The 22,774-nt window shown below is 33.1% G+C and overlaps 1 protein-coding gene across 2 annotated transcripts; it reads left to right on the top strand.

The window, feature by feature from the left end:
• Positions 1 to 18,010: 18,010 nt before the first annotated feature.
• LOC146956513 (uncharacterized) lies at positions 18,011 to 20,904 on the top strand. Of its 2 annotated transcripts, none has more exons than XM_085729273.1 (3): positions 18,011 to 18,253; positions 18,656 to 20,549; positions 20,644 to 20,904. In XM_085729273.1, exon 2 carries the CDS (start codon positions 18,788 to 18,790, stop codon positions 19,625 to 19,627), a length of 840 nt encoding a protein of 279 aa, XP_085585399.1. In that variant the 5' UTR covers positions 18,011 to 18,253; positions 18,656 to 18,787; the 3' UTR covers positions 19,628 to 20,549; positions 20,644 to 20,904. The 2 variants fall into 2 exon arrangements, with proteins under 2 accessions (XP_085585399.1, XP_085585396.1); XM_085729270.1 differs by lacking the exon at positions 18,011 to 18,253 and adding an exon at positions 18,380 to 18,520.
• The last annotated feature ends 1,870 nt before the right edge of the window (positions 20,905 to 22,774 follow it).

Genomic DNA, 22,774 nt, shown 5'->3' with positions numbered 1-22,774 from the left:
AATACAAAAAAAAGTAGCTAGCCCTACGTCTTTTAGTTTTTAAATATAGCGTAAATTTCAGGGACAACATTTCTTTAAGGGGAGAGAAATGTAACATCCTAAAATTAATGGACTAAAAATAATTAGTCTATTAGAAGTTAAACTAGTAATTTAAAAGCTTAAAATTGATCGTAAATTAGTGTTAGACAAATTAGACGAGTTCATGATAAATTATTGTTATTATTATTATTATTATTATTATTAGGCTTAATAACAGTTTTGGCCCCCTAAGTATCAGGAAGTTGCGATTTTGGCCCCCTAACAAAATAAAATACAACCCAGTCCCCTAAGTACCGCCCATTTTGCAGTTTTGGCCCCTTAGGCCAATTTTTACTAGGTCAGTGCATATGTGGCAATCAAATAGGTGTCACGTGTGTTAATGTCTCATTTTTTTTTAAAATATTTATGCCACCTTGGAAAATAATAAAAAGAAAAAATTAAAAAATAGATCAAATTGAATAATTATAAAAAAAATGTAAAAACAAAAATAGATCAAAAAAAAATATTACAAAAATCCATTGTCTTCCTCTTCTTATCATGCTTTACGATTCCAACACGAACACCAAAATCTGAGTTTCTCTCATCTCCTCACCTCATCACCGCCATCCGTCACTTCTCAGAAGCCATCGATATTTCCTCCACCAACCACGTCCTATATTCCAACCGATCCGCCGCTCAAGCTTCTCTCCAGAATTACACTGATGCCTTAACCGACGCAAAGAAAATTGTCAAACTCAAACCTGATTGGTCAAAGGGTTACACCCGTCTCGGTGCCGCTCATCTCGGTCTTTCTCAATACGACGACATCGTTTCAGCTTACAAAAAAGGGTTAGAAATTGGTTCTAATGAAATCATGTTCATCCGATGCTTAAGAAGCTGGGTACCTCAACTCAATCACCTTCTTGCTTGTCGATTTCATACTGCCCATTTTGGAGGTACCCCACTCTTTAAGCATCGGATGAACCGGATTTCATTAGAATCAATTTCTAACCCTTTTTTGTAAGCTGAAACGGTGTCGTCGTATTGAGAAAGACCAAGATGAGCGGCACCGAGACTGTTGTAACCCTTTGACTAATCGGGTTTGAGTTCGAAGGTTTTCTTTGTGTCGGTTAAAGCATTAGTGTAATTCTGGAGAGAAGCGTGAGCGGCGGATCGGTTGGAATATAGGACGTGGTTGGTGGAGGAAATATTGATGGCTTCTGAGAAGTGACGGATGGCGGTGATGAGGTGAGGTGATGAGAGAAAGTCAGATTTTGGTGTTCTTGTTGGAATCGTGAAGCAGGATAAGAAGAGGAAGACAATGGATTTTTGTAATATTTTTTTTTAGATCTATTTTTGTTTTTACTTTTTTTTATAATTATTTAATTTGATCTATTTTTTAATTTTTTCTTTTTATTATTTTCCAAGGTGGCATAAATATTTAAAAAAAAATGAGACATTAACACACGTGGCACCTATTTGACTGCCACGTATGCATTGACCCAATCAAAATTGGCCTAAGGGGCCAAAACTGCAAAGGGGCGGTACTTACGGGGCTGAGTTGTATTTTATTTTGTTAGGGGGCCAAAATCGCAACCCTCCATAGCGCTTAGGGGTGGTAACAATATTCCAATTAACATGGTTCCAAGTGTGAGAGAGTGCATCCCCTCCCCAAAGGAAACTCCTAGCCATTCCATCCAGACGATTGCAAACATAGTTAGGAAGGTGGTGGAGTTGCATTGTATAAACTTGAGTTGCTGTCATTACCGATTTCACAAAGCAAGCTCTTCTTGCTTTGTTCAGAATTCTTCCTTTCCAAGACGCTAGTTTCTTATGCACTTTGTCAATAATATCATTATATACATGCTTGGACACCCTACCTTTAACTAGTGGAAAGCCAAGATAAATGCCCTAAGTCAGCAACAAATTTAATTGCTAAAGTATCCTTGATCTCCCTTTTTCTCTCGCTTGGTAACATCCTAGAACACATTGCTTTTGACTTCAAGGAATTAAGCTTTAATCCAGATGCATTGCATAAGTCGTCTAAAGTGCCCATAACAAATTTAACCTGATTACTATTGGCTTCACAAAATAAAAGAACATCGTCAACAAATAGGATATGAAAGAGGGCAGGGCCACCCTTTGATACCTGTATTAGTTTCCGAATCCCACTTTGAACTTTTTGTTGAATATTGAGGGAGAGTTTCTCCATACACAAAACAACGAGATATGGGGATAACGGATCCCCTTGACAAAGACCTCTAGACGGAGGGAAGTGGTTTGTTTTAGCTTCATTCCATAAGATAGCTAGGTTGCTAGAACGCACACAACTCATAATAAGAGAAATCATTTCTGAAGGAACACAAAAGTCATGAAGTGTTATCTCCACAAAAAAAAAAAAAAAAAAAACCCAATTTAGCATATCATGTGCTTTTCCAGGTCAATTTTAAAAGCGATAGTGCCCTTCTTTACACAAGAGTGGTGTATGTAATGAAGATTGGTAACCAAGCAAAATAGACATTAGGGTATCAGAAGAAGTAAGATAATACTAAGATGAGCATTGGGAAAGGGGGGACGAAAGGTCCATCATTTTTAATCCAATCTTTTTTTAACGGGTAAGTCATCACACCTTTTAACCCTTCCATCATACAAATTTTGGATAGGATACCAAAAAAAATTTAAAAAAAATGAAAATTAAGTAGTATGATTTATTTTACTAAAAACCTAACTATATCGTATTGGGGATTTTATGAAATTCAATTAGTTTGATGAGTTGCCGATATACTTTCTTTAGATGATTTTCTATGAATTGATTATATACATGTTATTCGATTTAGGTTGCTTTCCTATATGTTCTTCGGGTTGTCGTTTATACGAGTTATTCTTTATATGATAATCATATGCTCTTGCTATCTAGTATTAAGGTCTATGCACCGTGTGTGTGTACTTTTTTCTTGTTGAAAGAACCGCATATAGGCATGTTAACCATTTGCTAGTCATTACTACTTTATTATTATAAGCGTGTATACACTGTATATAATATATGATCAGATTATTTTTTTTTGAGGGAAGAAATATAATCGGATTATTATATGTAGTATAAGTTTATGCACTATATATTTGTATATATTCATTGAGGAATTGTAGATCAATATAATATATTATAATTTTAAAGTGATTTTATAGAGATGATTGTTTTTTTTGAGAGATATAGAGATGGTTGTTGTAATGAAATTATTTCTATTAATATTGAATGTGTATGAGATAGCTTTTATGCTTCATATAGATGGGTCATGTACTCCACATCAGATGAGTTTTGTGCTCCATATAGATGAGTCTTGTACTTTACATGAGATGAGTTTTGTGCTCCATATAGACTGGTCTTGTCCCCCAATAGTTACTTACCCAGATAAGCTATATGCTCCATATATGTGGGTCTTGTTCTCCACATGAGATGAGCTTTGTGCTCCATATGGATGGGTCACCCCATAGTTACTTAACCAGATGAGCTATGTGCTCCATATAACAAAGAGATTTGATTGATTTATTAGTATTAATTATGTATACTTTTAAAGACTATTTTAGAAAGAAAGCAGATACCACGGTCGATATTTCCGGTTGCCACGCTGGCTGAGAACAATACTTGTTCTTAAACTTTGGTGTATTATTCACTGGGATTTCATATCTCGTTAGAGTGTTGTTTTCAAATTCAGAGATTGAGATGAAGACCGTCGATAACGTTGGAAGATGAGAAGTTCGACATTTTGCAAACATCACTTCAATATATTAGGTTGATAGCTTGGGAATTAGTAGACAAAATGTATACATTTAGTAGCATTCATTAAATGCCTTTTTTAATTATTTTAATTATTATGAATTTTTAGGATGTAAATAATTAATTATGAATTTTACCAAATTTGTTTATCAAACGATTTATAATAGATTTTTTTTTCCTATTTCTCTAAAATTATTCTTGATATCTTCCGTTAACATTCAATAATCAAAACTACACAAAAATTGGACGTTGCATTATAAAGGTGGATTGTGTGATAGCTTAAATTACGAAGAGGCTGTCCAAAACTTGTAAAGCTTCCCTTATCCTCTTTAGGTTATAAAGGTGGATTATGTGGTAGCTTAAAGTATGAAGAGGCTATCCAAAACTTGTAAAGCCTCACTAATCCTATTTAGGCTACCACACAATCCACCTTTATAACCTAAAGAGGATTAGTGAAGCTTTACATATTGTGTGAATGGCTAGGATCGATTATGGCACACTCATGTACAATGCCGTGCACAGGGCCTAAGGTGCACCTTTATGGTGCTTCTCCGTGAGGAATAGTATTTTTAGCTATGCTGGGCTTTTCGCATTAGGATTTTTGCCGATCAGAAACATTAATTAATGACTAACATTTATTTGGTATTTTTGCATTGGGAAATCTAAAATCAACAATTCTAACCTACCACCATTCTAAAACTTTAACATCTTCATAACTTTTATGCTTATAAAAATAATATATAACATCTTCCTCTTTGCACCAATTTTCTACTCAATATTTCACTCTCATGAAAGGTTGAAATTGACTAAGTTAATTGCAAAGATAATTCCATGAAAGGTTGAAATTAATATAATCATAATTTCAAAATATTTATAATCATAACCATTATGGCACCACATGTACCATAATTCAAAATATTTATAACCATATCCATGGTGGCAGTATACGTTGCATACCCAAAAGCTATCTAGTACTTGTAACCATATTCAAACCAAAAAAAGGTCCACCCCAAAAAAACATATGGCAACATAAGTTTTATATCCAAAAAAAGCATGGTGAATAAATGAGGCATCTAAATCTCCCCTCCAAATTTCTACGCCAAACCAACGTCAACAGTAAAACAAAATGTCCTTGACATTTCCAAGGATGGAGGTCAATGTCGACACAAAGTTGGTGGTAAAATGTTGATCTTTAACTTTGTTTCATATGAAACATAATTTAACTAAAATGTTGATCCTTGTATGTAGTTCCTCCTGCTTATTATGCACACTTATTAGCATTCCGAGATCGCTACTACCTTAATGAAGTTGACACTTCTGATTTCGGTTCTGTAAATGGTAACAGAAGTACCATACAAGGATTTGGATAATAAGTGTGCATAATAAGAACACTTCTTATTATGCACACTTATTATAGAGATCCTTGTATGTTACTTCTGTTACCTTTTGCATAACCGGAATTAGAAGTGTCAACTTCATTAAGGTAGTAGCGACCTCAAAATGCTAACAAGTGTGCATAATAAGCAAGAGGAACTGCTTACAAGGATCAACATTTTAGTTAAATTATGTTTCATATGAAACATAAATAAGGATCAACATTTTACCACCAACTTTGTGTCGACACTGCCCTCCATGGTGGAAAATGCAAGGACATTATGTTTTACTATTGACATTGGCTTGGCATACAAGTTCGGAGGGGAGATTTAGATGCTTGTTTATTCATCATGCTTTTTTAGATATAAAACTTATGTTGCCATCTGTTTTTTTGGTGGAACTTTTTGGTTTGAATATGGTTACAAGTACTAGATAGCTTTTTGGTATGCAATGTATGTTGCCACCATGGATATGTTTATAAATATTTTGAATTATGGTACATATGTTGCCACCATGGTTATGGTTATAAATATTTTGAAATTATATTTATATTATGTTTGCTATATCTTACTTGCTAGCTAAATGCTAAATATTTATATAAATACTCTGGAGTTATCTTTGCAATTAACTTGGTGAATTTCAACCTTTTGCCATGGAAGTAAAATATTGAGCAGAAAATTGGTGGAAAGAGGAAGATGTTATATGTTATTTTTATGAGCATAAAAGCTAGGAAATTCCAAACGTTAACTCTGAACAAAAGACATTGACACCACCACAAACAACAACCAGCATTTACATCTTATGTTGTCATTCATCGCCTCCAAGGCATCCACTTGGCTCTAAGAGTAAGCCAAAGAACCTGTCATAGTAACACATGGCAACCCATTTGGATTATGTTCTCATGTGCTTGATATCACTGCTGAAGTTGATGTGTCAATTGTTCTCTTTGATTATGATTGTCGTCGAGGGAGGTTAATATGCATCCTCAATGGAAATGGAGTGGTGGAGCAAGCCACTCTTTGTAAACCCATTAGGAAAATTGTAACCCTTCATGGAAGGTCCAACATTCTTTCGATATCTAGGATATTTCTACCATCAGCGAAATCGGCAAGTGCGGGAGAGGGTTGATAGTTTACTTATAAATTAAGGATGAATGATTAGGGGGAGTGTGATTCCCTCTCTGGTGGCTTCAGATTCAGTTAAGTTAATGGTTGTATCCTTTGCAAATACTGCATCTTAAGAGCTCTATTTGGCAGCCTATAGTTTTGGAAGTGCACAAACCATATGCCTCGATGCAGCTAGACAAGTGGTTGAAGGTAAATGTTGGCATGTCCAATGCTACAAGATTAACATCTGGAATGCAGAACATGATGAGTAGTAACATCAACAATCCCTCATCCTCTACTCAGGTTCGTATATTTGGAAGAAGTATTACTGCGAATTCACCACCCAGACCAACTCGCTTATAGTTGAGTATGGATCAGTTAATGGGTAAGTATATGAAAATCGGGTATGGGGATGGGGAATGTAAAACTCATACCCACCCCGCCCCATTGCCGTGCCTAACTGAAAAAGATATGCATTGCTAATGTTTAAATTCTAAAAACAAATATGTTTTAATTAAAACATGATTTATTGAAGGGAAAAATATATAAATTGTAAAATGAAAATATAAACCCTAAGACATGTTTGATAAAAATAGATTCTTGTAAATAATCAAGAATTTAAACTATGTTTGTTTACCTTTTCTACTAGATTCTTTCCGTTAATGTTTGGATATATTGCCAACGTTAGGAGATCTAGTTGCAAAGGAAAGAGGACTTCAATTTTAGGTTGAATATTCTTTGAAGTCAAGAATAATGAATAATCCCCAATTGTATAACACCAATATATGTCCTTCAAAACAAATTATTGAATAAAAAATAATAAAGTTACTTCATTATTACACAAAAGAACGTAAATCTACAACAATTATGATATAACAAAAAAACTTATCAAAGTATAAAGTGTCTAGGGACATAGAATATGTTTGTTGAAACAATATTTCACCAAAAAATTATCATCAAAATAGTGGCTAGATATTGTTGAAACAATATTTCACCAAAAAATTATCATCAAAATAGTGGCTAGATAAACACAATTCCATATATCACACACACACACAAATATTAAACCACAATTTGTTACATATTTGTTATAGATATCGAACCAAATTTTTTTATCTTTTACTTTCAAAATCATTTATAAGTAATATAAGTATTTAATAACACAAATCAATAAAATTAAATAAAACATCAAAATATATGTGTCTGTCTGTTTGCTTTAAAATTAAATATGATATAAATGAATTAAAGTTTTCATTTTAAACTTGATGCAGGCCTTATGAATTGTAACTCTGTCATTTTTCAATTTCCATAGGTGCTAGTGTTTAATGTTATCTTCCTTTTCTTGATGCTCTAGTGTATGAATTTCCAATCTAAACACATATCAGATAAAAAACAAAATTTAAATACATAAGATAATTAGTTGAAATTAATTAAATAATAATTATAGCGATAAAATATAAAACAAAATAAATAAGTTAAATAAAAAATATAAAAGTTACTTTTATAATTATACAAAAGAGTCTAAATAATATTATTTATGGTAGAACAGTAAAACTGTCATGGTATAAAGAGACTGGTGAAATAGAATACATTATTAAAACAATATTCCACCAAAATAAATAAAAGATCTAACTAGTGCCTAGATGAACACAATTTACTTTATTGTATTCATTAATACACCTTCTCAATTTTAAAACCTAATTGATAATAACTTTTTATACTTAATTTGCTAAAAAATTGCAATCAAAATTTTAACAAATTATCTTCCCAATTTTACTTAAATTTATAATTTGATTAACAAAAAGTTATGTATGCAAATCATATGTTTAAATTCTCAAAAATGAATCACACATTCAAATTATAAGATTTATTGAAAGGGAAAACAATCAAGCAAAAAAACTTCATTATTTACCTTTACTACTTTTATCTATGTTAGAGTTTGATTCCAATGATGTGGATGGAAGATCTAGCTGCAAAACAAAGTAAACTTCAAATTCTAAGTTGAAAATTATTTGAAGTAAAAAATATGAAATCACCCCCTTTAATAGTACATATATAAAATATGTTGAACAACTTTAAACTCAAGTATAATGTTAAAAATGAAAAATTTAAACTCAACAACAAAATAATTACAAACATCTTTAAACCCATTACCTTCCCTACTATGATTGATACTTTCAAAGCCTACCAAGAAACAGCCAAGATTCCCCATCACGAAGCTTTGAGAGATGAAGATCGAGAGAAAAATCAATTTTTGAGTGATGAAGATATGATTTAGAGACAAGGGAAAAATGAGATGAGATTGAGAGAGAAGAGTTTTCTTTGCCTTTCAGATGATATTGTGCGGCTAGGGTTTTCTTAGATGTCTTGTATCATTGTCTTTTATAGTGGAAACATAGATTTGGGTAGGTTTGATTTGGGCTAGGTAGGATATGGGCTTTGAGGACACCTATTTGGGCCAGGGGTAAGTAGTAGTAATAAAAGATGAAAAAATTGGATTTTTCAAATTTGACAAAAAAAATGAAAACTTTCATTTTTCACATTTTAGAAAAAGAAATTTAATTCCAGACTTAATATGTAACACTTTACCGCAATCCTTAATTTATTTTCAAAAAAAATTATCTAAAACATTACTAGATATATGTGTACCTAAGAGCACTTGGAAGAGTTGACACGAGATCTCTTCTCTCTTAATCAGAGGTGTGTGGTTTTTTTTTCAGCCATGTGCATGCAATGCTGACAATTCCCTTGAGAGAGACCTTTCCCACCCTTTATGGTTATACCCGTCTCGAAGGATTAGTCTCTCTAGTTGCACGAAGGAGATAATTAGCTCACACATTAAAAAAAATTGTGTTAAAATTACAGCATCTCATGGTATCTTTAGTAGGATAACGTCAAAAGGAGGAAACCTATAAGAAATATAAGAAAATTCATTACATGACAAAAATTAAATCTTTTTATAAGTTAGATAAATTAAATTTATATAATAAAGAATATATTAAAAAGAAAGTTTAATTAGAGTGATTACATATATGTTGTATTTTCATGGATAACTAAAATGACTTTTATAGAATAAATGTACTATAATGAATATAACAAATATATTTTAAAAAAGTATGACATATTGATTGTATTTTAATTTACTCTAAATTCTCTTAATAAGGTCTGAAATAATATTTTTCTTAGTCTTAATTATAAATATATGGAATGGTAGTAAATTTAAATAAACTTTTTAAATATTAAAAAAACTTATTTTCCTTTTTGACAAAAAGTCAATACATGTCTTAAATATAATCATTTTTTTAGTATAGTTATATTAATTTTTGTAGAATAAATTTACAATAAGTAATATTTTTAATAACATTTTTATTAATATTTTTGTAGAATGAATGTATTATTTGTGTGTGTATTATGAGTTGGAGATTGAGAATTGGAGTTTTTAAGGATGTCGATCTAGTCAGCAGAGCAGAGCTTCTCCTTGATGTTTTCCTCACTTTTGGTTCATTGAAGAAAACAATTATTTATTGCTTTTTATTTTAATTTAATTTAATATTTTTAATTAGGTCTCATTTAATATTCTTCTTAGTCTTAATTATTAAGATATTGTAACATTTTAATAACATATTTTAAAAAACAACACTTATTTTCTTTTTTTTAAAATAAAGTCAATACATATCTTAAATATAATCATTTATACTATAATCAATTAAAAATAATTTAACATTAAATCCTATTTATGGACCCTTTAGCCTCATCTATTTTCACCAAAAAAGATGTCACATGACATTTTTATTCATTACAAACACAACTAAGCCCAATTAAAAACTACCACCTTTTTAAATGATTTATAAAGTTGTCGCTGATTGTAAGAAAGCTCTTCGAGGGAGACTAGTTCTGCATAAAGGGGACAAATCCTACACTGCAAAGGATTTGATTACAAGTCTCAATAAAAACACTTATTTGGCATCACTTGGGAGAGGCTCCTATATCTTTCACTTTTAAACTTATAAAGATACTAGTAAAAGACTCGTTCTTTCGCACGGGTCACGTAACATTACGGTAATTATTTAAAAAAAAATATTACAGTAATTATATTAAAAATGACAGGTTCCTTCCTAAGGTTCCGATCAGCTCCCTTTTTCTATTTTCAAGTTCACGTTTCATCGATGTTTTGTATGCTTCCATCACCGTGAGCCCTGCCATGGCTTCTGATTGGCAAACTGAACTTGCCTCTCCGGTGCTACCTTCCTCAATTGCACAAATTTTCGTCGTGGTTGTTATTAGGGAACCTGCTCAACAAACACACATCCAAAGAAATCCTTTGCTCGGGAGCTTGTGGCTGCTGCAACAGCTGAGAACATTATGCCACCACCATAGCGTATCATATGTGGTGAAGCCTTGTGTATTAAGATATTATAGGAGACTTATGCACCGGGTGCTGATGATTGTAAGCAAAAATTACGTGGCAGGTTATTATTGAATAAGGGCGACAAACCTTATACATCGAACGACATTATTGCAAAGCTTCAAAAACAATGGACAACTGTTGGACCATGGAAGATGTTGTCGTTGGGAAAAGGATGCTTTGAGTTCTCATTTGCTTCATATGTCGTTAGTTGCACCCAAACAAAGATAAATCGGTGGACAACGAAGAGAAGAAAAGTGTTGTCTCTCAGAAGCAGTAGTCTCAAAAATGGCCTCAAAAGAATTTACAAAGGGAAGAATTATGTTCCCAAGTTCCAAGACATCGTACATAGAAGCAAAAACCTAAAAAGGCGAAGAAACATGCATTTCGGCACCCGAAATGCACTCAAAAGCGCCCAGGCGCACAGAACAGTGCGTTAGACGTCCATACTCGGCACAAAAGTGCCCTGACACATAGAATGAGGCGCTAGGCGCCTAACATTCAAGGCACATGCACCTAGCGCATGGATATAGGCGCTAGGCGTTTGGTTGCTTGCGGGAAAAGTCACTATTTTACGACCTTTTGTGGAAGAAAGCCCGCGTTTTTAGCCCAAGTCCAGGTGGAAACTTTCCCTATGAATATCGTCTTCCTCATTCATAATTTCTCATTCATAACTGGAGCAGTTCAAGAGAAAGGTCGATTCTAGGAGCTTTTAGGAGGAGTTTCTCTCTCCTCTCTCCAAGTATTTCTAGGGTAAGTTTTATTTCTTTTGTAATTAGTTTTTAGTTATCATGGGTAACTAAATCTTTTTAGGCTAGAGTTCTAAGATGAACCTCTATTTATTTGTTGGATAATTATTTAATTTAATGACATTTATTCAGTTATTTTATGTTCGCTATTTAGTTTTATTGTAGCGCGTAAGATTTGTCTCCTCTGGAGCGCAACCCTAGTTTAGACACTTAGGTAGTGACATGGCCTAATATTGATATTTATACCTTGATATTTATATCTTGATATTTATATATGTCTATCTAACAAGTAGTTAGTTAGTAACTAGATGAAATATACAGAAAGTGAGTAGAACCTAGTAGTAAGTACTTAAGTGCTGACATTACTAATATCGAGTAAAATCAGTTGAACTTAGAATGTAACTGATGACAGGTCATCTCACGTTATTTTTAGCATGTTTTTCAGTCAATTTTTGTAGGTTTTACCAGCAAAACATATGAGTATTAGATCAATTGCCTATGATTTCAGGACATTTGTATTGTTTTCTATATTTGAGTATGAAATTCTATTCTTCCTGAAACATATCAATTTTACGGTGTTCTTGAAGTAATTCGCGAAGAAATCAAGCAAATCAGGCAAAGCAAGACATCTGAAGATTTATGTGGATCTTGGAAAGATAAATAATGAAGATTCAAGAGGCCTCAGATGACTTTACAAAAGGAGGAATTTTGTTCCCAAGTTCTGAGACATCTTACATTGAAGAAAACACATCAACAGGCAAAGAAAATAGACAAAACAACACATAAAATACACTGAAGCTCCCAGATGCACCACAGGGGGCGGTAGACGCCCCAGAACAACTGCACTAAAACGACTAGCGCATGCAAAGAGGCGTTAGGTGCCTTTGCCTGGTAGGAACATGCGCTAGGTGCCCTATTTCTTTCGGAAAAAGTCACTTTTCATGACTTTTTCTCCCCTGGAAACCCATGTTTTTAGCCCAAGTTAGATGGAAACTTTCCCTATAAATATCGCCTTCCACATTCACGATTTCTTATTCAGAACTGGAGCAGTTCAAGAGAAAGGTGATTCTAGGAGCTAAGGAGGAGTTCTGTCTTCTCCTATCTCTTCTAGGGTATGTTTTTATCTTTTTGTATTTTGTCTTAGTTATCATGTGCAACTAGATATTTATAGCCTATGATTCTAAGATGAACCTCTATTTGTTCGATAATTATTTAATTTAATGTTGTTTATTTTAGTATATTTTCTGTTTGCTATTAAGTTTTATTAGGATTAATTTATTCTAATGAAGTACAACCCTATATTAGGTACTTAGGTTGTGACAAGACTTAACATTATTATTACTATCTGGATGCTTATATCTTGATATTTATATCCTTATACTTATAACTATCTATCTAGGAAGTAAGTGATTAAATAACTAGACGAAAGATACCGAAAGCGAGTTGACCCTAGTAGTAAGTACTTAGGAGGTGACATTACTAATATTGAGTAAAAACTGATGAACCTAGGATGTAACTAGTTATTAATTAGGAAAACAAGCACCAATGGGCGTGAACCTAGTAAGACCATTATCCTCGACCTCTAGGTAAGGTAGACGCTGATATTGCTGCCTGTTTGTAGAATACTTTGGGGAGAAGGATAATGTGCTATGAGTGTCCTAAGATTCATAGATGGGAAGAACTCCGGGAACATTGGCTTTCATTGCCTTTGGAAACCTAAGAACACCAATTTAAGTTTATGTTTCAATTACCTTTGAATTAACTAGACCCCACACGTAAGGATCACCGTGTGATCATCAGGTGCAGTTAGCCATCGGAGGGATAAACCTAGATCAACCGAGATAGTATAGACACTGCACGTAAGGATCACCGTGCGATCAGTAGGTGCAACATGACAACCGACTAGATAATTAAACACGACATGAATGTTATTTAATATCCAACAAAATAAATAGGGAGGATTTAAAGAGTCCTAACCGCTACTTACTTTTCTGCAACCAAACCAAGTAACTTGCTCTGTTGCAAACAGATAAAAGTTGCAATTTCTAACTCATAACTCTTTTATATTATATTGTCAACTTAAAATAAGTAACACGGTTTGTTTAAACGAAACAAAAATCCATGTGGCTATGTTACTCTACTTATCACTTTATTACTTGGTAAACGATTTGGTACAATTGCCTAATCCGACCATCAATAAGTAGTTAGTAATTAAGGAAACAAGTTACTTCATGACTTAAATCAGCCCAATAACTTCATTCTCCTCACACCTTGGTACGGTAGACGATGATAGGGCTTCCCGTCTGTAGAACTACCGAGAGGGAGAATGGGCTATGTACTCCTAAGATTCATAGTTGGGAAAACCTTTAGGAACACTGGCCACCATACATTTGGAAATTTGGGAACGCCAAATTAAGTTTATGTTTTAATTACCTCTGAGGGAGTAAGACCCCACACGTAAGGATCACCATGCGACCAACAGGTGCAACTCAAAAGGTCGAGGGATAGACCGAAATCAACCGAGATAGTAAGACCATGCACGTAAGGATCAACGTGCGACCAGCAGGTGCAACTTCACAAACCGATTACGTTATCACGTCCTGACAGACTCATCACTTAGATAGTCTACTTAGAATAACTGAACACGACTTGGCTGTTAATTAATTCCAACATGTGAATAGGGGGGATTTGATGAATCCTAACCATTGCTAACATTTCTGCAACCAAAACAGGTAACTTGCTCTATTGCAAACAGATAAAAATTGCAAATCTCTTAAGCCTCAAATCTTTTATATTTTATTGTTAAAAAATAAGCAACACGAATTGTATGGACAAAACGACAATTCATGTGGATATGATACTCTACTTGTCACTTTATTACTTGGTAAACGATTTGGTACACTTGCCTAATCTGACCATCAGGGTTCCTAAATTATCTATGTCCTAAAGGTTCCCTCGTCTATTGAATCTTAGGAGGACATTAACATATTATCCCTCTCGGTAGTTCTACAAATGAGCAGTCTTATCTCATATACCTTACCAAGGCCCAAAGATTGTAAGAAGAATAAAGTTACTATGCTAATTTAAATCCCTGAGTTACTATGTTTCCCTAATTACGTGGTCCGTTATTAGTTACTTTCTGACTCGGGTAGGTTTGCACCAATATTAGGTATGTCACCTTCCTAAGTACAATTATCTCAGGGTTGATCCACTTCAGAAGAAACAATGCCTTACGCTATAGTTAAATTAAATAGTATTCATAAAAAAATGAATAAAGAACTTAAATTAAATAATCCAACAAATAAAATAGAGGTTCATCTTAGAACCCTTTTCTAATAGAGTTTAGTTACTCATGCTAACTAAAGGTAAATTACAAAAGAAATGAAACATATCTTAAAGACTTAGAGTGAGGAGAGACTTCTCCTTTGAAACTCCTAGTGCTTGCCTTTCTGTTGAACCGCTTCGCTTTGAATGAGGAATAATGAATGAGAGGATTGATATTTATAGGAAAGTTTCCAACTGAGTTTGAGCTGAAAAACTGGCTATTCCACTAAAAAAAGTGGAAAAAGCTGTTGAGGCGCATGAGTGTCGTTTCCATGTCCCAGGCGCATGGTGAATGCCCAGGGCATATAAGTGTTGTTTTCCTACGTGTAAACACCTAGTTCTTCGTCTTTTGAGTGTTTCCTTCCATATAAGATGTCTTGGGACATGGGAATAGAAGTCTTTCCTTTGTAATGTCTTCTGAGGCCTCTTGAATCTTCATTCATGGTCTTTCCAAGATCTTCAAGATGTTTTACTTTGCCAATTTGCATGATTTCTTTTTGAGTTACAACCATAGACAATTTTTCTAATACTCCTATATTTTGCATTAAAACTAAATGAAAATGATTGAAATGATGGCTTGTCATCACAACCCTAAACTTACATTGTCTCTTGTCCTCAAGTAACAAAAGAAATTAAATTTTAATTCTTTGCATATCTTTTAGGAAAAGCATACCTTTCTGAAGAGGTTGCTTATATCATCATCTCATCCCATTTGTAGACTTGACTAACTTACACCTTCCATGCAAGTGGGACATGCTTAGAGAAGATAACTCATACTCTCAACCACACCATTTTCCAGGATACACATATGTATCTCCTAAATCCAGTAGGGTTGGTCATGACATTTTCCCACTTTAGTCGTCACATGAATGTACCTTGCTGTAAATTTGAGACAATTTTAAACAGACAGTCAAGATCATACTATATACGCATTTTGACGTTTTTCAGGGTTGTAATGTGACTTAGGTTAAGGTGAGATATATTTGGGAAAGTAGACTAATAAAACAATTTGGAGTTAGATCATATTGAAGTATTACCAACCCTCCTCCCATAAACCAAACAAGAGGGGTACTAAGTAGAACCGTTTATCTTTCATTTTTCAAGATAGATACATTTTTTTTAAGAGACCAATTTTTTTGACGTTTTTGCTTCTTGATTTCTTTTTCTATTTTTTTGTGTATAGACCCATGATTATCTACATTTTTTCATTATTTTTTCTTTTTGATAAATAAGTTCTACTGATACTCAACCCCAAACTTAAAGCGAGAAGGCAACGCGAGAGTGAAAAAAAATAGAAGAGGGTGTCGCTGCATGCGGTGGCAATTGTGTAGAATGATCAGTGCGGAGATAATGGTTAAAATAATTAAGAGAATTAGTGGGACCAAAAAAGTAGAAAATATAGAAATAAAAATAATCATTTAATCATCAATTACAATTTTGTCCATTAGTTTTTCTCTTTTACAAAAAAAGGTTTTTTTTTTCTTTCTAAAAGGAAATGATGCACGTTGTTTAAATACACTTTTATAAAAAGGATATGTAATATAAAATTTAAAGCGGTATCATTGCCATAGACTCTTGTGCATAATATAAAGTATGACATAACCTGAGATTTTAAACTTTAATCTCATTCAATTATACCAAGATTATCGTAATCTTAATAAGCATCATAATTTTTTTTTTCTTTTTTTATAGCGTGTATGAACTTTGACTGTGTCTAGGCACTTTGTCACTCCTTATGCAAAAGTGTCTAGCTGTGTTTGTTAATATATCATTTTGGCTTTTTAAAAAAAAATCATAATTTTTTAATCTTTTAGGATGCAAATATACACTCGAGAGACCGTTATTAATAATGGTTTATAAAGTCTCTCAGGTTAATAAACAAGGCAAATTCTTTCTTCAAAAAAAAAAAAACAAGGCAAATTCTATTGTACACCTAAAAATTTGAGTGCATTGGTATATCAAATCATTAAATTATTAGTTAAATGAGTTATTTTTTTGAAGAGAAAGATTATTTTATATCATCTATAATTATAATAACTAAATCTCATTTACCAAAAACTTCGACGAAATAAAAATTAATTTTTCTGAATTTTTAATACTCATAATATAGAATTTTGATTATTTTTTACAATAAAATGTAAAAAAAATTTAGTATGATTTTTATAAAAAAATTAAATGATGTTTTTTCTTTTGAAATGATATTTTCTAAAATATTAATATTAACAAATATCTCTTTATTTCGTAATGTTAGTTAATTTATAGATTTTTTTAAACAAGAGTACTGGTCCACTTTAATTTGCGAGTGTATCATAGAAGTCACCAATAAACAATGGATAATTATATAATTTAAAAAAAAACCGTAACCATTTTTTTGTCAAAATTGTTGTCTATTTTTTTAATGCTGTTAAAACAGTTGTCAGTTTTTTGGGTTGTTCAATGTTTGTGTGTGTGACACCTTTTATGAAAGTGTCTTTTAACAAGTTATAACTAAAAAGTGGACAATTACCCCTTGATGTGTGGCTTGCTAAAAGACACCTCCAAAGGGTGTCTTCTAGCAAAATCACACACACACACACACACACACACACACACACACACATATATATATATATATTAACACACAAAATAGACATATTAATTACACTGATAGTTTTTCTTAAGAAATATGAAAAAAGCAAAGGGGTATGTTTTCTTAACAACTTTTCTTAATTACAGTGACAGTATATACTCCCTTCGACCCTTAATATAAGCCCCCTTTGCTTTTTTTACATTTCTTAAGAAAAGCTGTCAGTGTAACTAATATGTCCGTTTTCTGTTTAATATTACTAAATTGTCATTTGTTTGTATGTGTATTAAATTTGACTTTTCAAATTTCAAGACAAGTTAGGAGAATTAATTAGGGGTATGTTTAAGAAAAATATAATAAATGCATCTAGTAATTTGAAAAGGGGTTTAGATTTAGAAACAAAAATAAAGTCAAATAGGTGCTTAGATATATGGACGGAGGGAGTATAATTTTAGGAAAATGTTAACTTGTGCCCTCAAGACACAAGTTAATGATTCAAATATAGAAAAAACTTATTGGAGTATGTGTATTGCATTTAATATTTAACTTTTTAATCATTTAAATGCCCAAAATTTTAGAAAAAGTTTTTTCTTTTAGAAATCTTAACATGTGCCCTAAGGGCACAAGTTAACGCTACCCATAATTTTATCAATGTGAAGACTATTTAAAAATTCTAATTGCATTGGGAAACGTAGGACATTAGGCAGTTTAACATACCTTTCGGTGGTCACAATAAAGCATAATTAAACTCTCATTTTTGTGTGAGAGTGAGTCAGTGAGCCAACTTTAGTAAACTTTATAGTTGTTCCACCACGACCAAAGAAAGCAAAGAACCACTTCCAGATTTTTGGTTACCAATTATGAAAGCAACTGGAACGTGTAAATGTCATGTCACAATAATATGGCTAATGTCAGGAACATAACCGACACCAGTAGGTAAACTATAACTTTTCCCATACATTATCAAATTTTAATAATATTTTTTTGCATCATTATTATTATTTGAGTCTTCACGTTCATTTCAGATCCATTATTTAGAGCTAGTAGAAGTTGGTTTAAGATATTTCATTTTCAATTATGCATGCAACTTTCATTTCTTCTAAACTATAGTAAATCAAATATATACATAAATATATTAAGTTAGAAGCTAAATCATACACTTTCTGTGTCACATAAGGAGAATCTTTCTCTTGCAACAAACTGGTAATTCTTTTTGATTCCTACTTACTGTTTTTGTAGGATAATGTTAATAAATTGATATCTTAGTTAGTTTTTAATATTGTTTTTGTTGGTGATGCTTATTTTTTTTTCTTTCACTTTTTGTTAATTTTTTTCCAGTGACAAAGTTTATGAGGTGGTTGGTAAGAATCAGTAAGATTGTTGAAGAAATTATTGTTTTTGATACCTTGTAGTAGTGATTTGTGGCATTGAAATTTGAGATCCAGCTTTTTTGACTAGGTTGTTGTGATTATGGAGACCCTTGTTGTTGTTGAGCAGCATAAGAACCAATTTTGTAGCAGGTCAAAGGCAAAAGACCATGCTAGATTTGGTTCTTCACCTTCCAGAGACTTTATAGGGATAAATTGCAGAACTTTTGAGTCTGGTTATGGTGTTTTACCAACTCCTTTGAGATCTCAGAGTTTCAATGAAAACCCACATAAGAAAACTAGTCCTAGGAGCAACTCAATTCCAATTAATGGAAAAGGTTGTAGAAAAGATTTAACTTTTGATGAAGATTTAAGTGGTGGAAGCTTTTTCCCAACTCCTTTGAAATATGAGAATTTCACTGAAAACCCTGATAGGAAAACTACTCCTACGAGCACCCCAATTCCAATTAATGGAAAAGCTTGTAGAAAAGAGATAGCTTTTGATGAAGATTTAAGTGGTGGAGGCTTTTTGGGTACTCCTTTGAAATCTAGGAGTTTCAATGAAAACCCTGATAGGAAAACCACTCCTAAGAGCAACCCAATTCCTATTAATGGAAAAGCTTGTAGAAAAGAGATAACTTTTGATGAAGATTTAAGTGGTGGAAGCTTTTTGTTATCTGAGTTATGGGCTGGACCTACATACTCAAATTCACCACCACCTAGTTCATTGCCAATTCCCAAGTTTACTATGAGACCGAAGAGGACTGTGTCTCTTGATCTTCCTGGTTCTTCGCCTGAGATTGAATTGCGTGTCATGGCTAAGTCTGCGCCCTCTTCACCGAACAGGGAGCATTTGTGTTTCACAAGTGATCTGTTTGATAATGCTGATTCTGCTACCAAGACCCTGCGTCGGATTCTCAATCTTAACCTCGAGGATGAGTGAAATAAAAGTAGCGCTGTAATCCTGTAAATAAGTGTTTGCAATGAAACTGGGTCAGTTAGTATTAGGTGTGTATAAAGGTTCAATAAAATTTGTAGTGTGAGTTGGTCTTGAGTGCTTGTGTAGCTTCTGGCTGGGACGGTGTTGCACTTGACAATGTTGGCTTTATTGGGTCAACAATCTCATGATTTTGGAAATGGATCAGGCTTTGGTATGTTTCTTGAGACTTGATGGAAGCTTCCATGAAAATGATTGGGAAGCAAAATGATAGTAACGGGTAGGAGTGGCATGGAATAGACTTTGGTTGGCTGCGTTTATTGGTCCTGAAGAATGTTACATACAAATTGAATCCCGACTTTATGATACGTAGTTACAACTTATCAGCAGTTTCTTCTCATATAATGGTTAACCTTTCTTTACTCTAACATAGAATTTATGCCTCTCACTCTAGATACTATGCACATACAGTAGAATCTTTCCCTTACAAAATCCCTCAAGTCTCTCCTTTTCTTTCTAAGCTTTTTAGGACTTTCTTCTTACCATCATCATCTTCAGTCATTCTCTCTTCTATCCCGATATGAAGTCTGCTAGTTAATACATCCTTTATCAGTCCTTCATCTCTTTCAATCATCCTTCTTTCTCTCTGTTAGTATTTTTTTATTCTTAGCTACCCTCGGTGAGGGTTTTGTTTTCCCCTTAACTATCTTTTCTGTTTTTTTCAATGAAAAGTTAGAAGGGATTTGTAGTAGTTTTTGCTGCATTGTCTACTTTTTTCTAGGATTAATCAATGCCGTTCCACCAGCTAGTAAACCAGCTGATAGATTTCCTTCTGGTTCCGAGTAATGCTTGTTTCTTTAGTCCTAATCCTCACCTATCTTAGCTTCCATTTCCATGGAGTGTTGACCATGCTATGCCAAAATTTAAGGTAAGGTCTTGCTTGACCATTATTTAAATGCTTCTTTCATATTCTTTTCATGCTGTTACATTAGTTACTGAGAATTTTTTAACATGTGAATCAGGAAGGCAAAACTTTACCGATGCCGTTTCAGCTATGGCTCATGAGATGTAGTCAGTTGCAAATCAGTTTCCGCCGTAATGTCTTCTGTGGCTTGTAACTTTGTTTGTTTGTTTTTTCTTTCCTGCTTCAGTAACTTGTGTATTTTGTTTGGTCTGCTAAAATAAAATGTTAGTGACTATTATCTGTGTGACATTATGTAGTGTTTGTTGAAAACTATGTAGTGATTGGGTATATTTTAATGAACTTGTATCTGATGTTTTTTTAGTTAAGCTTAGTTAATTAAAATGTTGTGGTCCTAATCCTATTGTTGATGGAACTTGTCCTATGAAAAACTTGGTAATAATTCTTAGACATCAAAGATTCGGTGTTACGTGTGAGTCATTTAGAATGATCTACTTCCTGCAACTGTGATGGCAATGACAACTACATGCATGTTCCTTGATAGTTAACAGAAACCAAATTTTATGCGGGAAAGTGGCATGAGAAGTTTAGTATCTATAGAAAACATTACTCAAAATATGTTGGTGATTAAGTGATCTGCTATGTTGTTTTGGATGATGAAAATGGGGGAGATAAAAGTAGTTCAGTTTGTATTGGATAGTAAATAACAGCCTATCAATTAAGTAAATACTTTAAAGTAGGACTAATGATACTTTTTGTGACATTCTGAGCTTAGTTGGGGGAACATGTTTAATTTTTGTGACAAGTTCAAAACCCTCTCCTCTCCCATGGAAGATGCCCCTGGTAATCCAGAGTTCGGCCGGGAGTTAAATAAATTCATACCAAGAATTGTTTCACCCTTGTTTTGGCATATTTAGGTTGGATCATATATTTGATTTCCCATATTCATGCATCAGTGCTACATCCTACCTTGGTTGTATGGTATGATGTATACATAATGTATTAATTAGGGATGTTGATGGTACGTGGATGACCCAACTATTTGGTCCCTAGATTGAGTTTGTTGCACAAGAAAAATATGGTAAAATTTGCGTCTCATTTTATGATTCTGTTGCATGTAAAAACAGGTATAAGTTAGCACTAGGGGTAGTCCTACCTAAACACTACTACCACTCCACCTAAAATACCATTAATCCATCAAATTAGTCCCTTAATTGTTTTAAAAACAGGAGAGAGAATGGTAGTTTAGGAACTTGCTTGGTGTATTTAAAAAAGTATAGAGACCAATTGTATTTCTATAGTTCACGGATCAAATGGATGAGACTGGGATCAAATTGATATTTTATTTGTAATTAAGTTCGGTTTAAAAGTAGGGGTGACCCTAAACCTTATTAGGTCTACATGTAATAAAGGAATATTTTACAATCCTTCTTGTTACTATTTTGATACTATTTTTTAAACTTTAATAGAGTATATAGGCACTTTTTTTTTGTGGTGCCCGGGGTTTGAACCCCGGACCTTACATATACTATGTATTGTCGTTGCCAACTGAGTTAAGCTCATGAGCACTCTCTAATTGAACACCTATGTAACCACTTTCTAATTTTACTAGACTTTCCACCCGTGCTACCGCACGGGTCATATACATCGTAAATGTAGTAGACAAAAGCGAAGTTTTATAGCACAATTACAACTTATGATTTTAATGTCATCATTTTGAGTCGGTTTTAGATCAAATTAAAGATATTATCAATTTCTTTTGTATAGTCTATTTAAAAGCTCTAAGATTTGTTCAGGAATGTAATGGAAGTATTGAATAGGATTAAGGATGGCAAAGGAGCCCATGACTTGGCTCATTTTGCTTTATACGAACCCACTAAGGTTTGGATAGAGGAATACCCATCTTTTTCAAGGGTAAAGATTCTCTCCATTTTTAAAAATAAATGAAATATGCAATTTTTGGAGAGATACATCCAAAAAATAAGTGGTTGTAATTATTTCGTTTTGCATTAATACCAATTTCTTTTATATCAAAAAAAAGGACTTCATCAATGTTGGTGAATTGAATTAGGCTAGCTATATAACAAAAGCAATTTCAAAACTAATAAATGCGCGCATATCATTATTAAATTTTGCTCAAAGAGCAATAATAATACGAATGAGTCCTCGCACATCAAGTATCCATTGCATTCCATTTTTTAAGCAGCTGGTGCTAACTTTAGTTTCGAATT

The sequence above is a fragment of the Medicago sativa genome, chromosome 1 (assembly GCF_051527215.1).
Source record: "Medicago sativa cultivar Bolivia chromosome 1, Bolivia_mono, whole genome shotgun sequence".
NCBI lineage: Eukaryota > Viridiplantae > Streptophyta > Magnoliopsida > Fabales > Fabaceae > Medicago > Medicago sativa.
This window is presented reverse-complemented; position numbering and strand designations above follow the sequence as displayed.